Genomic DNA, 20,971 nt, shown 5'->3' with positions numbered 1-20,971 from the left:
CGAACCATTTGCCTTGTTTCAGTGAGTTGATGCTGCAGAATTTGTCTCATGCATGTTGCTTCGAATCTGCTACCTATCCTCCAACTTTGGCACCCTCCAACTCCCTCCCCTCTAACTGAGTCACCCTCTTGTCGATGTGTCTCGTTCAGAGTCATAATATCGTGTTATTTGCTTAGAGGCATGAACAACAAAGCAATAATCTGAAACAGCTGTCGTCAACAATTGGTGAGGGATTATTTAGACTCACCTCGGCTCGGAGCTAAACGGGATCTAGCCCGTCCGTTACCGCTATCTCCACTTCCAAGTTTAGCTCAGATCTAGCAGCCTATCGCAGATGGCGATGTGGCTTGACACGTACATGATCCAAAACTTCACCAGCGCATGACTCCAGTATGAGTCACTCAGCAAGTTTGGCGAGTCTTTTCTCGAATTGTATAAGAGTCTCTGTTTCAGTTTCTTAGTTTTCGCCTCTTTTCTCTCTCAGATATCAGGCAAGGACACGAGAATAACACGAGAATTGTTCAAGTTAGACAGTTTAAATTGCGCAATTTCCCCAGCCACACACCCTCTTCCTCAGATATCACCAGCCACAACCCCCCTCGATAACCCTCCAGTCAAACCTCATGACCCATCTAGCCACAACCCATGACTTGTCAATGCTCACCGCTCTTCTCAAAACAACATTATTTTTAACTCAGCATCGTCCAGGCTGAGTTGGAAAAACTGAAAGAATCTGATCTTGAGATATTTCATGTCTCTTGGTAAACAAAAACAAACAAAAACAGACAAAACATAGCGCACAGGCCGTTGGAACGGCGAGAAATTAGTGGTGACGCTTTATTTACATAGACCCTTGAACAAAACGCCCCACGTGGCTGAAGAGTAATTTCCGGGCCTTGTCGTGTCGCGTCAGTGACCAAATCTTCCTTAACTATCCTATCTAGCAGGCATCACGCCCGCCAGCCCCCTTGAAATCTTTCAACTCTGCACTGCACTATTTACGTCTCTTGGGTTGGGTTGCCTAGGTAATAATAAACCCCCACTCATGATCGTATCATTAATCCTCTAACACATCGTCTCACAGACTGCTATGGCCCATCAGAGTCGTGTCAAAGGTCCAGGGATTTCTGCCGCCAAAGCTCCCGCTCCCGTCGTCCGTGACGTGTCTGACTGGGAGGTCTTCACTGATGACGAGTCTGACAGTGACACTTCTCAGAACACTGTCGATTTCATTGAGCCCCCTCCTGCCTACAAGGTAGACGATCCCGGGTTGGTGGTCAACAGACCCACGCTGGGTAGACCGACTTTGGGCAGGCCTGTTGTTGAGAGGCCTGTCCAGGAGAAGCGTCAGTCGTCGTGGCGACAATGGCTCAACAGAGATAAGGTCAGCCCGGAGGCGGCGGATGAACCGACTCTACGTCCCGACCGAAGGGTCAGGCGTCATCGGTCTGAAACCGAGACACCCGAGGAGCGGGAGGCCAGAAGATCAGAACGTCGTCGTCGACACAGGGAACATGAAGAGCGTGGTCGCACTGAGAAAGACCGCCATACTCGTGACAGAAGCCGAGCAGGTAGTCCAAGCACGCGACACAGACGACACAAGCGACGCGAAGGTGAGGAGAGAGAAGAGAGAAGCGATGAGAAGGAGTCTCGTCGCCTCTCACGGAGGTTCCTTGGACGAAGTGATGAAGAGGACAAGGAACGGGAGAGGGAGAAGCGCAGGTCTATGAGAGAACGACCTACTCTTGACAAGAGACACTCTACCTCTGCCTCCATCAGGCATCGCGATCCTGAGTATGCCGAACGCGAGAGGAGATCTAGTCGCGTGGACGGTGAGAGGCGACACAAGAGTAGTCGTGAGCACTCACGAGCCTCACATAGCCACACTCCTCGCGCTCCTGAAGAAGACAAACGTCGCGATGAGGACCGGGAGGCTCGGAGAGCAGAGCGTCGACGACTGCACAACGAGCGCAAGGCAGCTACCCCCAAGAACAGTGACTCTGACCGCGGCGAGAAGGAGAGGTCATACACCAGAAGTGTCGATCCTGAACGCGCAAGAGAGCGACGCCATAGCCGACATCTCAGCCAACTTGACAACGACAACCGAAGGGACCGGTACAAGGACTACGAATCAGCCCGAGCCTCAATGAAGATCAAGAGTCCAAGCCCAGGCTCAGATCCTGAGAAGGAGAAGTTGAGGATGCATGAGAAGGAGCGCGAGAGAGAAGAGGAACGGCAGAGAGAGCGTGAACGCGAGAAGGAGAATGAGCGCGAACGCATCCGCTTAGAGGAGAAGCGAAAGGCTGAAGAGAAGAAGAGGATTGAGGAGATGGAGAAGGAGCGTGAGAGAGAGCGACTCGAGGAACAGAAGAAGCTTGATGAGAAGAAGAGAGCCGAGGACAGGCGACGTGCTGAAGAGAAGAAACGCGCTGAGGAGAAGCGTAAGCTCGAGGAGAAGAAGAAGTTGGTCGAAGAGAAGCGTCGCCTTGCAGAGAAGAAGCTGAAGGCCGAGAGTCGACGAAAGGCCGCCGAGGAGCGCGAGAAGGAGAAGGAGCGCGAGAGACTTGAGGAGAAGAAGAGAATCGAGGAGGAGAAGCGTCTTGAAGAGGAGCGACGTATTGAGGAAGAGCGAAAGCTCGAAGAGAAGAAGCGTCTGGAGGAGAAGCGCAAGGCTGATGAGAAGAGACGCGCTGATGTCCAGGAGAAGGAGCGAAAGCTCGCCGAGGCCAAGAAGCGTATTGAGGAGAAGGAGAAGCGCGCTGCTGAGCGCAAGGAAAAGGATGCTCGCCGTGCTCTCCGCAAACAACAAAAGGAAGAGCAAAAGAAGAAGGATGCTGCCGCCGAGGAGCAAGCGTACGTCCCCACTGCCCGGTCCCTTGACACCGTATGCAAGTACCGTATACTAACACGATCACAGAAACAAGCCTCAAATTCTCGGCCCCAACAAGTGGCCCGCCCCGGGAGCACGACTCGGCCCTGCCCTGGGCCCCCTGAGACTAGCTACAGCTACAGCTACAGAGACCAAGCCGAAGCCGGCTGTTGTTGACGACTCTGACAGCGGTGTCGACTAAGCGAGGAACAAACAGTACATGAGGCGTTTTTACGGGATGATCAAAGCGGTTCCTTTGATCTATGACATAACATCTCCACTCACAAACTTGAACTTGAACTTGCAGGATGAAAGATTCCTGAACGGTTCAACCGACTAATGCAGCTTTGGAAGAAGCCTATCTTATACCCTGACTGATGAAACAGTCACAACTCCACTCAAAGAAATACTTTAACGCTAATGCTCTGTATGAGTATAATATGAATATGAATGATTACGAACACTTTTATTTCTCTCGTGACTGTGACGTGATGACTTTTGGCTTGTACTTGAACTACTTGATCATGACTGCGCCTCCATCGACAATGAGATCCTGACCTGTCACAAAGCCAGCGTTGACCAGATACTCAACAGCCTGAGCAATATCTAACGGTCTTCCGGCCCTATTCGTAAGGTGATCCTCAACGTCCTTATCCTCGTTCAAATGCGCCCACTCAACACCCTTCTCATCACCCTCCTTCGACTCATGACCTGCCTTGATACGACCCGGCGCAACCAGATTCACCCTGATCCCAAAGGGCTGCAGACTAACAGCCATGCTGTGCGTAAGACCCAACAGACCAGCCTTTGCGGATGCATAGCCTTCTTGGTTTGGATCGCTCTGCTTTGCGCGGAACGATCCCACGTTGATGATGCAAGGCCCAGCAGTGCTGTGGCTATCATCCGTAACAGGCCCCGTATCCTTCTCATTCTTCATGAACGGGATACAAGCCTGAGAGACCACAAATGGCGCCGTGAGGTTCGTCTCAATGTACGCTTGCCACTCCTTCAACGTCTCTCGATCAACCATAGTCTTGCCATCTTTCCAATGCGGTGACGCAATACCGCCATTGTTGATGACAACGTCAATATGGCCGTCCAGAAATTTGGCTGCTTGTTGGATTCTATCGTAAATCTCATCTGTGTTGCATAAGTCGCAGATGGCTGAGTCAACAGCTTTGGAGTCGTAGTAGGACTTGAGATGCGTGCGTGTTGTGTGAGTAAGTTCTTGCTCGTCTATGTCGAGGATGAAGACACGGTAGTGTTTTTCAAGGAAATAACGTGCGAGGGTGCGGCCGATACCACGGGCTCCGCCGCTGACGACGGCTGTTTTAGGCATCATGATGGTGTTGCAATGAGGTTTGATCTGGTTCATGGGAACGGGAGTCGAGTGGTAATATCGTCAGAGATACGGGCGTCATGAGCACGTACTGAAGACGTCACGTTACGTCATTGAATCTGAACTTTTGAAAGAGAATTAATAGCGATAAGTTCTTATCGCGGTGCATATTGTGTCGTCCATCGATGCGTGTTGTCCATTTCAAGGCAAGGCGGCTAGTAGTCCTTTCATGGTTGTCATTCTGCAGCGACGAGGAGGGGTATTGGGTCTCCTTCTAGCGTGGTAGAATTATTTGGCGCGATTAACTCTTATACAAAGTATAACTAACAGTCCCGTAGTAAAGTGTATTTTGAGAACTTATCTCACAGATAATTATAGCATTAAAATTTTATCTATCTTCCCCTAAGTCTGTAAATAGATCTTCAACTAAGGCTTCCACCCAACGACCGCTCGAACAGCTTGAGTCATAGCACCAACTTGCTTATTCGTCTTGACCGATTTCCCTTTATTATATCCCTCTCTATAAGCAATCCTGTCCTCGCCTGCAACTAGTTAGCCCATATCACTACAAAATTAACCCTCAAAATTGAGAGAGCGGTCTTACCAAGTAATGCTTTAACCCAATGCTTTGGTGCTGCCTTTTGGTGCTCATCCCACAATGTCAGAAGATAGAGTGCAGTAGTGCCATATTCCGTCTCGTGTTGATGTACAGAGACATTAAACTCCGGATTGGCACGTTTGGCAAGGTCCAGTCGATTTTTCGTTGCTTTGGCCGCTGTTTCGATTGTGACAAATTTATCTTTACGGCTAATCTTATCCAGCCCAAGATCGCGTGCGACGGGATCAAAGACAGTAGCATCGAAGTGCAAATCATCGCCGAAGAAGATGTCGTTTCGAGTGAGAGAGCCATCGACCTCGATCTGGTCATGTTGAGCCAGGTCTCGGAGATGGAACGTTTCGTTGGGTCGGCTTGTGGTGGAGATATCAAGCTGAAACACCATGTTGACGGCATCGATGTAGAAGCCATCTTCGAAATGATAAGCGGCTTGGGCTGCATGATTGATCATGTCGTAATTGATGTTTGCACCATCGCGTGGAAGGTAACCGTGGTTGGCGAGAGCGTTGAGGCCTGGGCATGGTGATCGACCTGTAGTGAGACACAATGTTAACATTTTGGTCAGTTTTCCAGTCTAATATGAACGGCTTACTGTCGTAGGGTCCTGCGGCGCGGAACTCATGACCCTTTGGATCTGGCAGGGCAGATGCCACGATTGCGAAGAATGCTGAGGAAAAAAGAAAAGCTTTCATTCTGCAAAACAATAATATTTGGGGTTAGAAGTAACTACTTTTCTAGAATCAGGGAGAGAGACACATATTTAACGCTTTTTATCTCTTTTTTTACTGCGGTAACTTCTATTTCTGCGTCTAATCCTGTCGAAAGAATACGCTGTTCTTGGTTGGCGTATTGCGTATTAGAGGCGTATTATTAACTAGCGGCAAGCGTATAGCAGGCGTATCGCTTACAGGGGCATTAGTGAATCAAACGGACCACTTTACAGGTAGCGTGCTGATTGAGGCGCTTGCATTCTATGTAATCAGATGGTACTTGGCTCCATCACGAGATACTCAGCTCTATGATCACGGAACAGCAAGACAGGGACAAACACATTGATAAAAAAATGCTTTATCGAGTGGATTCTGCTTAGCAGCATAAAATGAACCAGAACCTAGCATTCTTGGATTTGTTTGCCTTGCAGAAGCTCTACTGAGACCCCTCTGATCATTTCACGTATGCCAGTTTGGCAATCTCATCAGCTGCTACATCACGCCCCTTCTTCCCTGCTTTAATCCTATCACCCAGCCATTTTGCTTGTCGCTGTAAGAGACTCTCACCACAACCACCTATTCCTTCCATAAAAGCATCCGACAAGCACTCACTCATCCAGTTGGGCGTTGAATCCTTACAACCCCAAACCCCAATGCCACTTGTCTCAGCTAGAGCAGCGTAGTTATAAAGATCGGCCCATAGAGGAAGTATAACTTGCGTAACACCGGCTCTTTGCAATGGTCAGAGGTTGTCTGCCGAGTAGTCTTGAGCATTTACTTACGCGAGGGCTTCGTGATAGCAGTTCGAACCGCCATGATGCACTGAAGTAACAATGTTCCCAGTATCGAGAAGTGACGACGGGTCTGCTACAAGCCAACTTGGCATTTTTAGTCGCTCGTTGTCGAGGTAGGGCTTCAAGTGCACCAAGAAATCATCAGAGAAGTCCCCCAGCTTATTAAATTTCCACAAGACCTGGTAATTAGTAGAGGATAGTAACGCCGCTATGGCGATCGCCATGACTTCAGCACGACTTTCGTCATACTGCCAAACATCAGCTACCTGTGAAATTCTTGTATTCTTCATGACCTACAGCAAGATTACTACCGAGATTAATGAGAACTGTAGGGGCATTCTTGAGCCAAGTTGCAGTTTCAGGATCTTGTTGATGAGCTGGCGGCCCTGATAGGATGATTGGCCCAGCACAGGTGACATTTGGCGGAATAACTTCAACTGGGATCATGGCGCCTTGTGTGTTTTGGGTAATCCATGGAACACCTAGCCGATTCATTCCGAACAAGTTCATAGGTTCTCCTAGACCAATCTCTTGAAGTCGAGCTTTCTTTTTTGAAGCATCTGGCGTAAACATTGCGCTGTAGATATAACGAATATTCATGTATACATTTTCTGGGATGTTCACCAGAGGAATCGGCGAGAGAAAGCCTGACGATGGGCTATTGCTATTAGGATCAGCCAATCTCAGTTGACGCAAGCGACTTACGCAGGGTATTTCCATAACCTGGTCCAGAGCGGCTGTATACCTAAGAAATGATCTACAAGAGTATTCGGCGTGATGAAGGCATGCTGCCTATTCCTCTTGCGCGTGGCATCTATAGCTGGCCGGAACCAACTGTCGAGCACGATAACTGCTGGGTCGACCTCATCGATAATGCTACCAAGCTCTTTGTACAAGTATACATGATCTTCAAATGTCCATGGCGATATCCAAAGCTGTATGTGCTCTGCCAAAGTAGCGATACCTCTCCACCCTGGAGGGGAGATGAAGCTTCGACCTTCTTTGGCGATTGCCTGCACAAATGTCAGACCGGTGAGACCGTGGAAAACGATGGCTCTCGCATGAGGAGATTTGATCTTGGCGAATGAGGAAACTCGTTCCAACTTTTGCTCAATAGACGAAAATGAAGCAAAATAAACTTCTACATCTGGGTAATTCTCTAGTATCGCCAATGCAGTTGCAAGGTGCACATTGGATAGACCATGCTCGCTGTTTGTGAGGAAAAGCACGGTTTTGTTTCTTCCTTGGACATATGGCGCATGTTCTGTCGAGGTCTCGCGGGATAGGAAGTAAGCCAGAGACACAGCTAGCAAGGTTGTAAATAAGAGGAGCCGGGCAAACATGGCGAACCCTATGTTCACTGCAATTATTTCTGACACTATTCACAGGTTACTTAAAAAGACAGTGAATTGCCTCACATTTCTCTGCACAGAAAACCAAGGCAGGTGTCTGCTTGCCTCCACGTCAACTCATGTTGTACATTGAACTAGGTGAACTTCGCTTAACCAATTCCACCAGCTCCTCCAGCTCGTCAGCCATTCAAACTACCTTGCCTTGGAGCTCTATCCTTTGAAAAGATTAGCCAATTCTTAAACTGCTGCCTTGCTAGGGTAGAGGAGGGGCATCCAAAACCCCGCACCATAGAGGAAGAGCAGGGAATGTAATCCTTTGCATGCTACCTTGCCATCCAGCTTGGCATCTCGCTTGTTATCATGGCGGCAACTCGTACAGATCAACAAATTTCCCCCGCATCATGGCAGTTATTGCACCAATTTGCAAAGTTTGTATTCTCAACGGCAATGTCGGCTTTGCTCAATTACCTACCTTTCTCCAAGAAGGAAGAGCGACATCCTCTCCCGGACACTGTTGAGTCAGATGACATCATTCCGGTGCACTTGTTCGACGATACTGCAGCGGCGCGGGGAATCGTATTGGTATGGACTTTGCAGTTTGAAGACGTATTGAACCCCCATAAACTGAGCGACGCTCTGTCCAAGCTCTTTGAAATGGAGGGATGGCGGAGATTAGGTGGAAGGTTTCGGCAAAGGGTATGCTCTCACGGCTCCAAGAAGTTTCTCGATATTGACCCGCATACAGCCAGATGGCGGACTCGAAATACATGTTCCACGAGAATTTACAAACGACAGGCCAGCAGTTTATTTCACCAAAGAAGAGTTTGAAACCCCAATGTCAGAACATCCGCTGGCTTCCAGACTACCCAAGCCAACCGGGAGTATCTCTACTTATACTGGACCGAAAGAATTCTGTGCTCTTGGACTCCGCCCCGAGACGCCCCGCAACATGGACGATTTTGTTCACTCTGACATCCCTCAATTCTGTCTCCATGTGCAAACCTTCACTGACGGCACTCTTGTCAACTTGACATTTTCCCATGTAACAACTGACCTGATGGGGTTGTCTGCCATATTCGAGGCTTGGAGTCAGGTCTTGGCCGGGAAGCCAGAAGCTGTTATCCCAATGCCAGGATACCGGAAAGATGTGTTTGACGATATGCTCAAATCGCCGCGCAAGGAGCCCCATGTTCTTGCAGATAAGATCCTTGATGGCTGGCGTTTCAAAGTCTGGGGCTTACGGAGCTTGTATGAATCGTGGAGATCCGGCAACATTCGGTCGCGGACTCTGTGCATCCCGAAAGATACAATTAGAAGGATGATGCAGCAAGCTAGGAGTCACCTAGAAGAGGAAGCCATAAATGACAAGCCTTTCATCAGCGAGGGTGATATCTTCGCCGCTCTCTCTTGTCTCATGCTAGCCAAGTATCAAGGTCGGGGCACGAATCGGGAGCTGGCAACTATCATGGCTGTTGACCCTCGAAGTCGAGCCCGATCGGTGTTCTTGCCAGACAAGGCATACGTGCAGAACTCTCCTACCAATGCCTTTGTGTTCTGTCGCGCCAACGAAATCTTGGACCTGCCACTGGGGAAACTTGCTCTCCAAGTGCGAGAGGCCATACAAGCACAGACCACAGAGGAACAGCTGAAAGCCTCAACGGCGCTCTCAGTGGAGTCTATGAAGACGAACAGTATGCCCGTCGTCTTTGGAAGCACCAACATGGCTGCCCAGTTCATGTCAAATTGGACCAAGGGTGACCTTGCTGAGAAGCTGGACTTCAGTCCCGCGATAGAACAGGAGGTACGCCCTGAGTCTAGAAGGGGGAAGAGGGGACATCCTGTGTATTATCAAGCTTCTGATCCCGGACACAATACTGTCTCCGCCATATCGAGCGTGTTTGTAGTGGTTGGTAAGGACTATGAAGGGAACACTTGGTTTTCCAACTCGTTGCCGCAAGAGATGTGGACAGACTTGATGGATTACCTTGAGCAGCTCAGCCATGCTGGCAGAGCGCCTAAACTTTGACAGTGATCTTTTATTTTCAGCTGGGAGGGGCTGCGATAGCTTGAATAGTTTAGACTCAACTTTCGGATTAGATGAGGTAGCGACTTTGTTTGTCCGATTAAAGGATCTTGATATAGCATGACGATTTCTTCGATGAAAACTGTGAGATATTGAGACGTTGTCAGATTGCACTCTATTCAATCGCTATCTATATCTAAGGGCATCTCCAAAACTCCCCGGTTGTTCGCATCACGATCTTCATATGCAGGCTTAATAAATTTTCGAGATTTCCAGAATCGTCCCCTCGATGTTGTTCAGTCAGTCACGAAGAGCAGCTTGTGCAAAAAGCACCGGAGCCAGTCCCAGAAGTGACATAGACCCCCAAGCCCATGAGTTCTGCCTGGGGAACCTCAAGACTTGCCAATACGACGTCATTGTCAGACCAACTCGTAAGAATGCACGGGCAATCAATGGCGCTTTCACGTTAATTCCTGACGTTGTTATGTCGATACCGTGAGTGAGTAGTGATTCGGCTAAAACGCCTACCGTAGCCAAGAGTAATACCGTGTTCTGTTTGCCAAGCTTGACCGGCAATGTTTTGAGACCTTCCTTGGTATCCTCCGGAATATCTCTGATGTCGCATGATGTCTCACGGAAGAATTGGTATAAGACGGCGAGATAAAAGCTTCTTGCTCGTAAATCTCTGCTCGCACATTGGTACTCCTTTTGTCGACAGCAATAAGCCATGCTGGCTTCGGCACAAACACTTGCCATACAGAATGCGACTACCAAAGACTTTGCTTCAAAGAGCTAAAAGTGTAAGGATATGTCATGTGTATAGAATGAGTGTTGAGCTTACCAGAGTTTTGGGCTTGCTTAGAATCCATCCTTTGGAGATCGAGTACAATGGGACGCAAGGGATTCCCCAAGCCAGACCAAGAGGTAGGACACGATATATGTCGTATATTGTGTGAAGGTCTAACGTTGCAGTACAGGCCAGGACAATGGCCCAGAGACCGTATACCCAAAGATTCCATATCCACTTGGCAGGTCGGTTTGATGGCGAGAGGTCTTTGTATGTGTCCATGGCTACAGAGGGGATTGTCAGTAGCATATTCTTCGGATGGAATTGAATAGAGTTAAGAGTATGACTTGCAGTCAACAACAGCTGATATGGTACCAATGAGTCCAAGTAGCCTCACAGGAAAGTGATACGAGCCTGTTGCAGTCTGTATAGCACCTATGGCTGGAGCCAGATGCCCCAGTCCCATCAATGCAGGCATTACACCGAGGCTGTAGAAGGTATTCGTCCTGGACATGTTTGATGTTGAACAAAGCCGAGAGTGTGATCAGCAGATGGAAAGGTTGTCAAAGGAAAGGTACTAGGCAAATAAACGTCATAAGGGCGAGAAGAGAATTACAACTTAGGATGGGCTGTCATGCTTTCACGCGGACAATCACCGACAATTCCTCCCGCTTACACTGACGTCTGTCGGCTTCGGCATCAAATAGCAAGTCTACCAGTGATCCACGGCCACTCCGACCTAACTCCTCTCGCCAAGCTGTTCCATCATTGATCAAGAGCCATCAGTAAGTCCCGCCAAAAGCATGTAACTGATGCATCCCAAGCCTCCCACGCCCTGCGACAAGGATATCTCCGAGCAAGGTTGTCCGCCCTCGTCATGTAAGCGAAGTCCTGAAGCAGACTCTGAATCATGACGAGATATTTCCAAGAAGTCGATCCGACCCTAGATAGGACTCTTGCATACAGAACAAAATCGATCGTCATCAGGCGGCAGCATTCTCACACAAGTAATTGGCTCCCCAAATTCTTTAGGTTGGATCCTAAAAAGTGACGGTTGCATCCTCGAGGTGGGGCGGGGATTAACAAGGTATTGTGGTCTTTGTTCCAGTCAACATTCTTTTACCCTTGACCTCATCCCTCATCTTAGTGAGACTTTTACAAGCAGCTTTAGCCTCCACTTTTGGGACAATTCATCATTCTTTCCAATCTCAGGCTTTGTCACAATGGCTGTTGATCTTGCTACTACCGTCCACGCGTTTCTGCCTCGGGTTGTTGTTTACACAATCATTGGTACCACTGCAGCATGGCTGCTACACCTCATGCAACCTGCTTTTCAAGCGGCACTCTCCAAGGATTACCAGATGTTCAACTGGGCTGGTGATAAGAAAGGTGTCGGTACATTCATGAAGGCATCATATGAAGTTGCTCTTAAGTCTCAAGAATATTTCAAGGAGACTCATCGCAAGGTAGGCTATACTGTTTGCCCTTTGGGGTCCGAAGCTTATAAGGATAGATTCTTGAAGCTGGCCATGGAGGTATTCAGCTCGTTCCAATCCCCCACTGCAGCACGGGCTTCATGCTCATGGTGCCAAAGCAACTGCTGAATGAATATGTCAAACAACCTGAGAATGACATTTCTCTCAAGAGATATACTCTTCAAGCCCTTGTACCTGACTACACTACCCTTGGTCCTCATATCGTCATTCACCCCGTCTACAGAAATGTTGTTCACAAAGAGCTCTACCAGAAGGTCGCAGACAAAATGCCCATGGTCAATGAGGAGATGAAGGCTGCTCTGGATGACAATGTCGCCTCAAAGCTTGACTCCAATGGTGTTGTGCAGATAAATATGTGGGATACAGCAAGTGCTATTCTCAGCAGATCTGCCAACCGTATTATCTCAGGTCAGCCTTTGTGTGACAACAAAGAGTACAGAGATGCTACAGCTGAATACGCCGCCACATTCTTTGCGTCAGCGCTGTACGCCCGATTTATCCCACCATTTCTTCGCCCGTAAGCAGTTCCAAGACAATGGTTTCTTGTCGATTGCACTGATAGGATGCTGACATTATACAGGCTTCTGCTGCCTTACATGTGCCGCCCGTTGATGCGATGCATTGAGACAGCTGCCAAGCACGCTACGCCCGTGCTGAAGGAGCGCATGGCTATCATTGATGCGGCCGAAGCACAGGACATTGAACCGGATCTGCCTGTAAGGTCTAAGATCTATATTTTTGACAGCGGCTGATATTTCCAGAATGACATGTTGAGCGCCATCATCCTGGCCGCCAAAAAGGACCCCAACGGCCCATCAGAGTACGAACCAATGGTCATCGTCGCCAGAATGATGGTTCTAAACTTTGTCCAATCGTACACTAACCTCGTCACAATGACCAATTTGGTATATGACCTCATCTCACTCCCCGCAGGCGACTACGAAGCCATGATCAGCGACTTGCGTGCCGAGATAAGCCAGGAAATGGCCAAAGGCGATGCATTTACACATGAATTCTTCCAAAGGCTGCCGCTAATGGACTCACTCATCCGAGAGAGCATTCGTTACAACCCAATCGGTGAGACGGGCATTGAGCGAGCCGTGGGTAAACAGGGCGGCTTCACTTTCTCCAACGGCATCCATGTGCCGCAGGGTGCCATCCTTGCTGCACCTATCAAGGCCTATCAGAGAGATGAGAGGACATACCCTGGCGGGTTTAATCCTCGTCGATCAATGGAAGATCCTGAGCATCCTAGGATGACGGACATCTCACCGGATTTCTTGAATTTTGGGCTTGGAAGGGGAGCTTGCCCTGGAAGGTTCTTCACAAGCAACTTGCTTAAGCTTACGCTGACGCATCTGCTTATGGATTATGACTTTGAGAGATTGGACGAGAGACCGGAGAATGTTCGCAAGGTTACAATTGACGAGCCATGCGGACGATTTCTCATTACGCTCAAGAAGAGGAACCATGCTTGAAATGGCATAGATAGATCTCGGCATGTATGTAGAGCAAACTGTAAGAAATTAGTCTCAGTCATGTCCCGATAGAGCAATGAGTGACAGGAATGTCAAATCCGATCGCAACATACGCCCAAACACGATAGGCCAGAGCCAAATGTCTCAGTAGACCGACTCTCGAGCATGCATCAACACATTGAAAGTCTAACAGATCATCTCCTCTTCCTTAGTCCTTTCTAATTAACCCCTCCAATGACATATTTCATGGTCCTGATTTCACTTCCCCACAGGATAACCCCGCTTACAACGTTGACACTCCGCATAGATAGAACATGGACGTTGATCCTTCACCCCGCAGATGACAAGGCAGCAGAATAAAAATCTTGGCAGAGAACATCAGAAGAGGATGAATGCAGCGACGCATATGCATATTGTAATCTAATCCCTCAAACTTGTGATCTTGATGTAGGATCATGCAAGCCAAGTTTCCAAGATAAATTGGTACTTTTGTAAATTCCCGCTTGGTCCTCCCCTAACTATCTACATGATGCAGTGATAACCAGTATTGTAACCCAGCAGTTCATGATGAATCCTCACGGACAAATTCCACCAAGACATTTGTAACTTCGGCACGTCTCTCAAGCATGATCCAGTGTCCCGCTCCTTCGAGAACCACTTCTTTGTAGCCCTTGCTTGCATATGGTGTGATACCCCTCCCAATTTGATCCGCCCGTGTCACCATATCTCCACCACCGCAGATGCCGAGAACTGGAACTTTGAGTGTGCGTTGCTCATCTGTCAGTGGATCCTCATCCTCCGCCTGTATTCCACGCATGAGACAACGGTAGTAGTTGAGTAGACCTTTGATGGTGTCCTTTCGTCTGTTTATCTCAAGCCAGCGGGTCTTGTCCCTTTCTGTGAGAAATGGAGGGAGGGGACATGTCTTGTCGGAGGTCAGCCATTCTCGCGTTCCATTAATGGCCGCAAGGCCTGTTATCCAGAGGGCGTTGTCGTCGGCGTATGCGAGGTGGAAGAATGACTCCAACTGTAAGTAGTCAGTCGAATTTGCTTGACAGAATACTGGGTTAAGCAAATACATGGTCAAGGATGACTCGCTCGGCATCATATGAGTTGAAGAAGTACCAGTAACCCAATTGCATATACCCAAGCTCCTTCTGACTCCAGACATTCAGTCCATCAATGTCAAAGAACACTCCAGGCGCTGTATAGCCCGCAGACATGAACACCAGCTTGGAAAATCTCTCAGGATGCCAAACAACAACTCGAGACATGACCATAGATCCCCAGTCATGCGAGACGCCAATGACCTTGCTAATCTTCTCCTGATCTAGCAATTCTATGAAGTGCCCACTGAGACGCTTCAAATTGTAAGCTTCAAGGTCGGCGCATTTGTCAGAATCGCCATAGCCGAGACAATCTGGGGCAATAACCCCGTAACCTGCCTCTGAGAGGTCCTCAAATTGGTATCGCCAGTCGTAGCGCGAAGAAGGGCAACCGTGAATGAAGAGAAACGTTTCTTTGTTGTCCTTGGGGGGGATGTAGTCGTAGGCATAGGTGTCACCATCGCTGGTGGTGAATCGCTTGTCGACATTGTCCATGATTCACATGGAGTAAGCGTTAGCAACGAAATTTGCGAATCAGAAGTGAGATACTAATTGAACTGTGATTCTTTGGACCGCTTTGTCCGAGTCAAGAAAGGACTGCAAGTCAGAGCTATAAAAGCTGCGCGTAGCTGTGCGCTAAAACTCAGTGAGCTGGTGCCTATCTCTCTCACTGACAAGGGTTATTCACTGGCCCCGCCGTCAGAACTTAGCCCCTACGGCTGTCTCGGATAGAGCATCACAGCAGTGACAAAATCATCTCCAGCAAAGCAGGCAGCGCTGATAACCTTCGCTCATAACCCAATCTGGCTACCAAGATCACAGCTCTTCGCGATATGGCATCAACATTAGAGCCTCTTAATCCTAAAATGCCTGCAGCATCAACGGACCACGAAGAAGGTCTTCAAAGCACAGGAGAAAGGTGTGACAAAAAATCCGAGCATACCTCATATACTGACCGAATTAACTTACCAGTAATAAGCCCTCAGATCTCAAAGCCAAAGAAGATGGCATAGCCTTCTGGACGAAACACACCAAACCGGTTCTCGCATCTCTTCTCAAATCCGTTGGAGATTACACTCCCGAACAACAAGCTGCTCATCTCGAGTTCCTTGACACCTATATTCTTCCGAGCATGGGGCGCGCCCCTACAAAAGATCGTGCAAGATCACTTTTGACCCCGAATGGCTCACCATTCGAAACCAGCCTCAACAATAGTGACGGCGGCAATTCATACGTCCGTTTCTGCTACGAACCCGTGTTTCCAGGCTCAGATGGTGTCACTGAAGATCCCATTCCAAGAATTGCCGAGAAGACGGGTGCTGATCTCCGCTGGTTCAATCAGTTTGCCGCCGAATTCTATCCATCCGAAGAAGATGCTGTGATTTTAGCGGAGAAGATGCCGAAGGACACTATTCGCATACCTAAGGTGTTTCTGGCCTTTGATCTCAAGGAGGACAAGCAGACTATGAAGGCATATTTCTACCCTGTTATCAAGTGGATGACAGCAAAGAAAAACTCGGATAGAGCTGGATTTGATCTCATCCGACGACTTGATCCCCTTGGTCCATCGTTTGGACCAGCTATCGACATGATCGAGCGGTACCAGAGGAAGTTGTACCAAGACCCACCGCTAACTGTGGTTATTGGTATCGACTGCGTAAGTCCCGAAGAAGGTGCCCGAGTCAAAATCTACATCGAACCTCAGTCCAACACCTGGGAAGCAGTTGTACAGCACGTCACCCTGGGAGGTCAAGTCACAGACAAAACAACAATGGATGGTCTAGCGGTTCTTCGTGATATGTGGCATATCCTCATAAACGAGCCAGAGGACAAGGAATTCGATGAGAAGTTCTCAAAGAAGATCTTGGAGAATAAGCCTGATGTCAGCGGAGCGTGCTTCAGCTGGGAACTTAGGCCTGATCAAGGCATCCCTGAGGTCAAGATTTATGTGCCTTTGAACCAATACTTCAAGAGCGACAAGGATGCTACCGAAGCAATGGAGAAGGTCTTCCGTAAAAGAGGATGGGCTTGGGGTGAGGAGGGCACATACCAGAAGATTGTGTCGGATGCATAGTAAGTAATTACTGATCTTTCTTATGACCGTGATGCTAATAGCTGTAGTGGGAGTGATGTCATTGATGATACGGTCACGACACCAACTGAGCATACCTTTGTCTCATTCAACTTCTCACAGAAGAAAGGGGTGTACATGACAACATATGTGGCACCATTTGTGAGGTTTCCTTGAATGGGCATTGCAATGTTGGAGAAACGTGGCTGATAATAAAGAAATGGAATTAATGTCTTGCACTATCGTACTAAAGTTTACAACTCTGAAATGTCCCTATCACGGGATGTATAGCCTCCTAAGCAGAATCGCCTGGAATCTTTGTCCTCTTCTCGATCTCTACAACCTCTGTATCCAGTGCAATGGGCGCGTCGATCTGGGAAGTAAACTTCTCAGTGGGATCGCGTAGAAAGAAACCGGCTAAGATGAATGATTAGCAATCAAATTCTCCCTGAGGTTCACTTGTCTTTGTTATCCACTCACCGATGCTAGCGACGAGACATAGACTCGCAGTGGTCAACCAGACACCGCGAAAGCTTACACGGTAAGCTTCCAGAAGGCCATCGACCCCGGCGTGAATTATTTCTGGAGAAATGCCGTGAATCTGTTTGAGCGCCACTGTATCGTTATGGGCAAGGGCGGGTATGAGTTGAGGCAACTCCCTTTCGGGGAAGCCAAGTGGCAAGACGGCATGAGATATCTTGGGTGCCAAGTTGGATGAGAGCCCATTAGAGAAGATAGCGTTGAATACGGCCAACCCAATAGATCCTCCCAAACTTCTGATAGAGATCATAAGACCGGATGTAATCGCGATCAATTCTCGAGGTGTTGCAAAATGAGCTACTGTAATCAGCGCTGGCATGCAAACACCCAATCCGAGACCTAGAGTTATGGGGTATATCCAGATGAGGGCTTGAGGTGTGGACTTGGAGACAGTAGCCATCAGGACCATAAACAGGATCTTGAAGCCAAAGGCCAGGATAATCGGGAAACGCAAAGCCTTACTGATGGAGCACCATATACCGCTCACGATGGCAGAAATACCCAGAGCTATGAAGGCCATGCTGTACTGGGCCCCAATGATAAGATTATCGGTTGCAAAGAGAACACTGACTTCAAAGGCGAAATAGTTGTTGCCACAGTGGAATGCCATGCCCTCGGCAAAGATGCAACCCAAAGCTAGTGCAAAGTTCCGATCGCGAAAGAGACGATGATGAAACATGCCGTTCTTTTTGATCGATGTCTCATAGACGATAAGGGCCACTCCCGAAAGTACACCAATGAGAAATGTGGCCAGTACATGGGCGTCTGTCCATGAATATGGGTTCCCACTCCAAGCGAGAGACATGCAGAAGAGGACAAGCGCAGGAGTCAAGAAGCCGTACCCGACCCAGTCCAGGTTACGCATTTTCTCTGATACGGTGAGAACAATTTCCAAGGCTCTCGGAGGCGGGTTGTAAAAGAATTGACATGCGACTGTCGCAACTGCATATATGCCAGCAACCATATACCAGTAGGCCCGGAAGCCATCATGATGCTCATGTCTAGTCAACACGCCACCAATCAAAAGGCCGACAATGGCTCCCAGAGAAGCTGATACATTGATACTGCCCTGTGCCCAAGGACGATACTTGCGAGCAACGACCTCAGAAGAAATGGCATGGAGAAGCGGCTGCGCACCGAATGAGATGCCTAAAACGGCAAATCCAGCGATGGCTGTACCGGAAGATGAAGCTTTAGCGATAGTGAGAGACCCGAAAAAGCCACAGCTCGTTAAGCAAACGAGTATCGTCTTGCGACCCCAGAGATCGGCGGCTTGAGAAGCAGGAATGCCAAGAAGGGCTGTCAAGATTGCGATCACTTCACTGTACCAGACAGAATCGTGGGCGCCGCCAACAACAGCGGAGATGTCTCTGGTCAAGGCACCAGATCCAACGACATTGGCAACATGGACGAAGTATACCAGATTGATCGACTAGAAGCAAATCTCAGCTCACAATTGTGAAAGAGGATGAAGATAGCACTTACAAGTAATAACAGCAAACTCTTCATAGACACCTTATTATTCCCCTGAACTTCACTTCTAACTTCATTGGCCCTTTCGCTATGCTCACACCAAGATCTATCAGACATGATTAAAGAGTGTAGAAGTTAAATGAATGTCGTGAAGGAAACCAAGCCTTGGAATATTTCTGGAAACCTGTCTTGGTAGTTATAAGCCACGAGGAGACGGCATCTGGGGTCCTGCGCATTGACGTTGTATTTCCGTCTTGAACCTTATTTTGGTACATTAACCTTAGTTTCAAGATGGTGATGTTTCGAACAGAAAGGTCATGGCGCAAACTTGCCTATCACGTTATGCTTTCTAGCGTGAACGGGCGCAGTCTTGGTGATGATAAGTAACGCGCTTTGACTGTCACATGCAGCTCGGAGTTTTACTCCAGTTTTACTTCGATCAGACTAAATTCTCTTTTCTATATGCATTAGCACTATATACCGTGTTTATCCAGGCATGAAACGAGGGAGATGAGAAGTAGAGTTTGCTTTGATCTTAGCCGTTAAGAAGCATTTCTCAACATCAACGATCGGGGTTTATCTGGACATCAAGGGCATGAATGGCATTGATTAGAAAAGTGCATGAACTATATTCGAGCTATCGCGTATTATAAACACACTTTACTGGCTTCCTTTGAAAATCTTAGAAAAATCATGCTCATTCCAGTACATGGTCGGCTTTAAGCCCGCCAACTTCCATTCGCCATCAACCTTTGCATAAGTATGTTGCATAACAGCATGGCAGTGGCCCTTGGCCTCAACAGTCTTCTTATCAGGCCCTGTATATCGCTGGTGGGCAGCTCGGAGCTGGTGAGTACCGACTATACGGCCATCTGAGAGAACTTCATATTTGGAAGCCCCGATAAAATGCTGGCTGTCAACAAGAGCGTCGCCAACAAATCCTGGGTCTGAAACCATGGCGACAAAGTCTTTAGCTGGCATGGCATCCCACTTTTCACCCGTCACGACGGTATAATCGACCTTGAGGATATCATATTAGCAGAATAATGTTTAAGTGTTTTTTTTTTCGGGAACTCATACAACCAGTTCTGGGGCGACGATGCTGGCCAGGCGATCCCAGTCCTGCGAGTCGGTTAGGTAAGTTTGGTCCTTAACATGGAATGACCGTACAAACCTTTGCGTCGAGGCTGTCTCCCCAGTCGAAAGTAATTGCAGCAACCTGCAAAGCATCTATTTTATATAGTTTATTAACATCGTTCGCTCAGATCGAAAGGTAGTGACTGGCTCGAAGGCCACTAACCAGCGGGATCGACTCTTGAAGTAACCATGGCGCCAATATATGAGTGACGACAAATATGGAGCGACTGATGGCCGTGTATAGATTTGAAGGGCGGAGTACTGATATTGATCGGTTTAAGGAAAGCTCTGGAAAATTGTTAAAAGTCAATGAGAGAAACATCGTTGTTATAGATTACGGAACTTCCGATCTCATTCCGTCGGTATCCCGATAGCGGATTTTCCCCGCCTCTAACTAAAATCGGTCAAGTCTGCCAACTAGCCTTGTGTGTCCTGGCATGGGTAAGACGGCTTTGAGCTGGCTTAGATATGCAGCAGCAACTGCCGAGAACCCTTATGCCAGCCCGGCAGGTCCGGCTGTCTAAGAACGGAGAAGTCGAATAAGAATATGTCCAACTCAGAAGCATCTTATAAGATGGTCTTTAGGTGCGCTACATGGTTCTATTCCATCTGCATCTTCTAGAAGACTGCACTTGATCAAATCATCTCACTCTTTCATATATCGAAATGACACCAACTACTCACCCACCTGTCAAACCCCAGAAAATCCAGGAACTATTCCCCGATGCCATCATATCAAAAATCACTCCAGCATCTGAGTATCCCCGTTATAATTATGACGGTTTTAACCCGGGACGTCGAGTTCTAGAAGCAGGCCATGTCCGCTTTCCGGGTCAAAGGCCATTTGGTGTACAAACTATATATGAGCGAGACCGAGCCATTGCGGTTCGCGATGGTACTTGTCTATATGCAGATATCTTCCGCCCCGTAACATCAGATATATAGCCTGTCCCGTGTATCCTTCCGTGGAGCCCGTATGGTAAAACTGGGACTGGTCCTCAAAATTACGACTTTATGGCACCCTATCAAGCGGGAATCGCACTTGATTGCATATCAAGCTATGAAAAGTTCGAGGCCCTAGATCCTGCCGAGTAGGCCGAACGTGGCTATGCTGTGTTGAATATTGATGCCCGTGGTGCTGGTTATAGCAAAGGAGTCATTGCGCGCTAGGGCATTCAAG

The 20,971-nt window shown here is 48.3% G+C and overlaps 10 protein-coding genes across 10 annotated transcripts; 4 read left to right on the top strand and 6 right to left on the bottom strand.

Annotated features, from left to right (window-relative positions):
- Positions 1 to 1,090: 1,090 nt before the first annotated feature.
- On the top strand, positions 1,091 to 3,071 carry FOBCDRAFT_281280 (uncharacterized protein; the record flags this gene model as incomplete). The annotated part of the gene is made up of 2 exons (XM_031192438.2): positions 1,091 to 2,853; positions 2,918 to 3,071. 2 exons carry the CDS (start codon positions 1,091 to 1,093, stop codon positions 3,069 to 3,071), a joined length of 1,917 nt encoding a protein of 638 aa, XP_031031284.2.
- A 312-nt stretch (positions 3,072 to 3,383) lies between these two features.
- On the bottom strand, positions 3,384 to 4,211 carry FOBCDRAFT_281279 (uncharacterized protein; the record flags this gene model as incomplete). The annotated part of the gene is made up of 1 exon (XM_031192435.2): positions 3,384 to 4,211. The coding sequence occupies one exon, from the start codon at positions 4,209 to 4,211 to the stop codon at positions 3,384 to 3,386; it is 828 nt and encodes a 275-aa protein (XP_031031281.2).
- A 423-nt stretch (positions 4,212 to 4,634) lies between these two features.
- FOBCDRAFT_147839 (uncharacterized protein) lies at positions 4,635 to 7,671 on the bottom strand (the record flags this gene model as incomplete). Its single annotated transcript, XM_059608267.1, has 7 exons — positions 4,635 to 4,750; positions 4,813 to 5,355; positions 5,417 to 5,491; positions 6,147 to 6,265; positions 6,317 to 6,594; positions 6,626 to 6,975; positions 7,074 to 7,671. 7 exons carry the CDS (start codon positions 7,669 to 7,671, stop codon positions 4,635 to 4,637), a joined length of 2,079 nt encoding a protein of 692 aa, XP_059468055.1.
- A 369-nt stretch (positions 7,672 to 8,040) lies between these two features.
- Positions 8,041 to 9,706, top strand: FOBCDRAFT_192102 (uncharacterized protein; the record flags this gene model as incomplete). The annotated part of the gene is made up of 2 exons (XM_031192433.3): positions 8,041 to 8,376; positions 8,426 to 9,706. 2 exons carry the CDS (start codon positions 8,041 to 8,043, stop codon positions 9,704 to 9,706), a joined length of 1,617 nt encoding a protein of 538 aa, XP_031031279.3.
- Positions 9,707 to 10,003: 297 nt separating this feature from the next.
- FOBCDRAFT_208323 (uncharacterized protein) lies at positions 10,004 to 11,004 on the bottom strand (the record flags this gene model as incomplete). The annotated part of the gene is made up of 3 exons (XM_054707506.1): positions 10,004 to 10,495; positions 10,545 to 10,774; positions 10,866 to 11,004. 3 exons carry the CDS (start codon positions 11,002 to 11,004, stop codon positions 10,004 to 10,006), a joined length of 861 nt encoding a protein of 286 aa, XP_054563481.1.
- A 709-nt stretch (positions 11,005 to 11,713) lies between these two features.
- FOBCDRAFT_147436 (cytochrome P450) lies at positions 11,714 to 13,464 on the top strand (the record flags this gene model as incomplete). The annotated part of the gene is made up of 4 exons (XM_031192430.2): positions 11,714 to 11,956; positions 12,004 to 12,503; positions 12,567 to 12,702; positions 12,748 to 13,464. 4 exons carry the CDS (start codon positions 11,714 to 11,716, stop codon positions 13,462 to 13,464), a joined length of 1,596 nt encoding a protein of 531 aa, XP_031031276.2.
- A 539-nt stretch (positions 13,465 to 14,003) lies between these two features.
- On the bottom strand, positions 14,004 to 15,065 carry FOBCDRAFT_324245 (Alpha/Beta hydrolase protein; the record flags this gene model as incomplete). The annotated part of the gene is made up of 2 exons (XM_031192428.3): positions 14,004 to 14,491; positions 14,544 to 15,065. The coding sequence occupies 2 exons, from the start codon at positions 15,063 to 15,065 to the stop codon at positions 14,027 to 14,029; spliced, it is 987 nt and encodes a 328-aa protein (XP_031031274.2). The 3' UTR covers positions 14,004 to 14,026.
- Positions 15,066 to 15,436: 371 nt separating this feature from the next.
- On the top strand, positions 15,437 to 16,818 carry FOBCDRAFT_281272 (aromatic prenyltransferase; the record flags this gene model as incomplete). The annotated part of the gene is made up of 3 exons (XM_031192427.3): positions 15,437 to 15,489; positions 15,543 to 16,643; positions 16,692 to 16,818. The coding sequence occupies 3 exons, from the start codon at positions 15,437 to 15,439 to the stop codon at positions 16,816 to 16,818; spliced, it is 1,281 nt and encodes a 426-aa protein (XP_031031273.3).
- A 118-nt stretch (positions 16,819 to 16,936) lies between these two features.
- Positions 16,937 to 18,771, bottom strand: FOBCDRAFT_281271 (major facilitator superfamily domain-containing protein; the record flags this gene model as incomplete). Its single annotated transcript, XM_031192426.2, has 3 exons — positions 16,937 to 17,058; positions 17,122 to 18,613; positions 18,667 to 18,771. 3 exons carry the CDS (start codon positions 18,769 to 18,771, stop codon positions 16,937 to 16,939), a joined length of 1,719 nt encoding a protein of 572 aa, XP_031031272.2.
- A 520-nt stretch (positions 18,772 to 19,291) lies between these two features.
- FOBCDRAFT_265378 (Scytalone dehydratase) lies at positions 19,292 to 19,989 on the bottom strand. The gene is made up of 4 exons (XM_031192425.3): positions 19,955 to 19,989; positions 19,829 to 19,884; positions 19,735 to 19,776; positions 19,292 to 19,674 (listed from the first exon to the last, which is right to left on the bottom strand). Exons 1-4 carry the CDS (start codon positions 19,980 to 19,982, stop codon positions 19,315 to 19,317), a joined length of 486 nt encoding a protein of 161 aa, XP_031031271.2. The 5' UTR covers positions 19,983 to 19,989; the 3' UTR covers positions 19,292 to 19,314.
- Positions 19,990 to 20,971: the final 982 nt, after the last annotated feature.

This window comes from Fusarium oxysporum, chromosome XI, assembly GCF_013085055.1.
Source record: "Fusarium oxysporum Fo47 chromosome XI, complete sequence".
In the NCBI taxonomy this organism is placed as follows: domain Eukaryota; kingdom Fungi; phylum Ascomycota; class Sordariomycetes; order Hypocreales; family Nectriaceae; genus Fusarium; species Fusarium oxysporum.
This window is presented reverse-complemented; position numbering and strand designations above follow the sequence as displayed.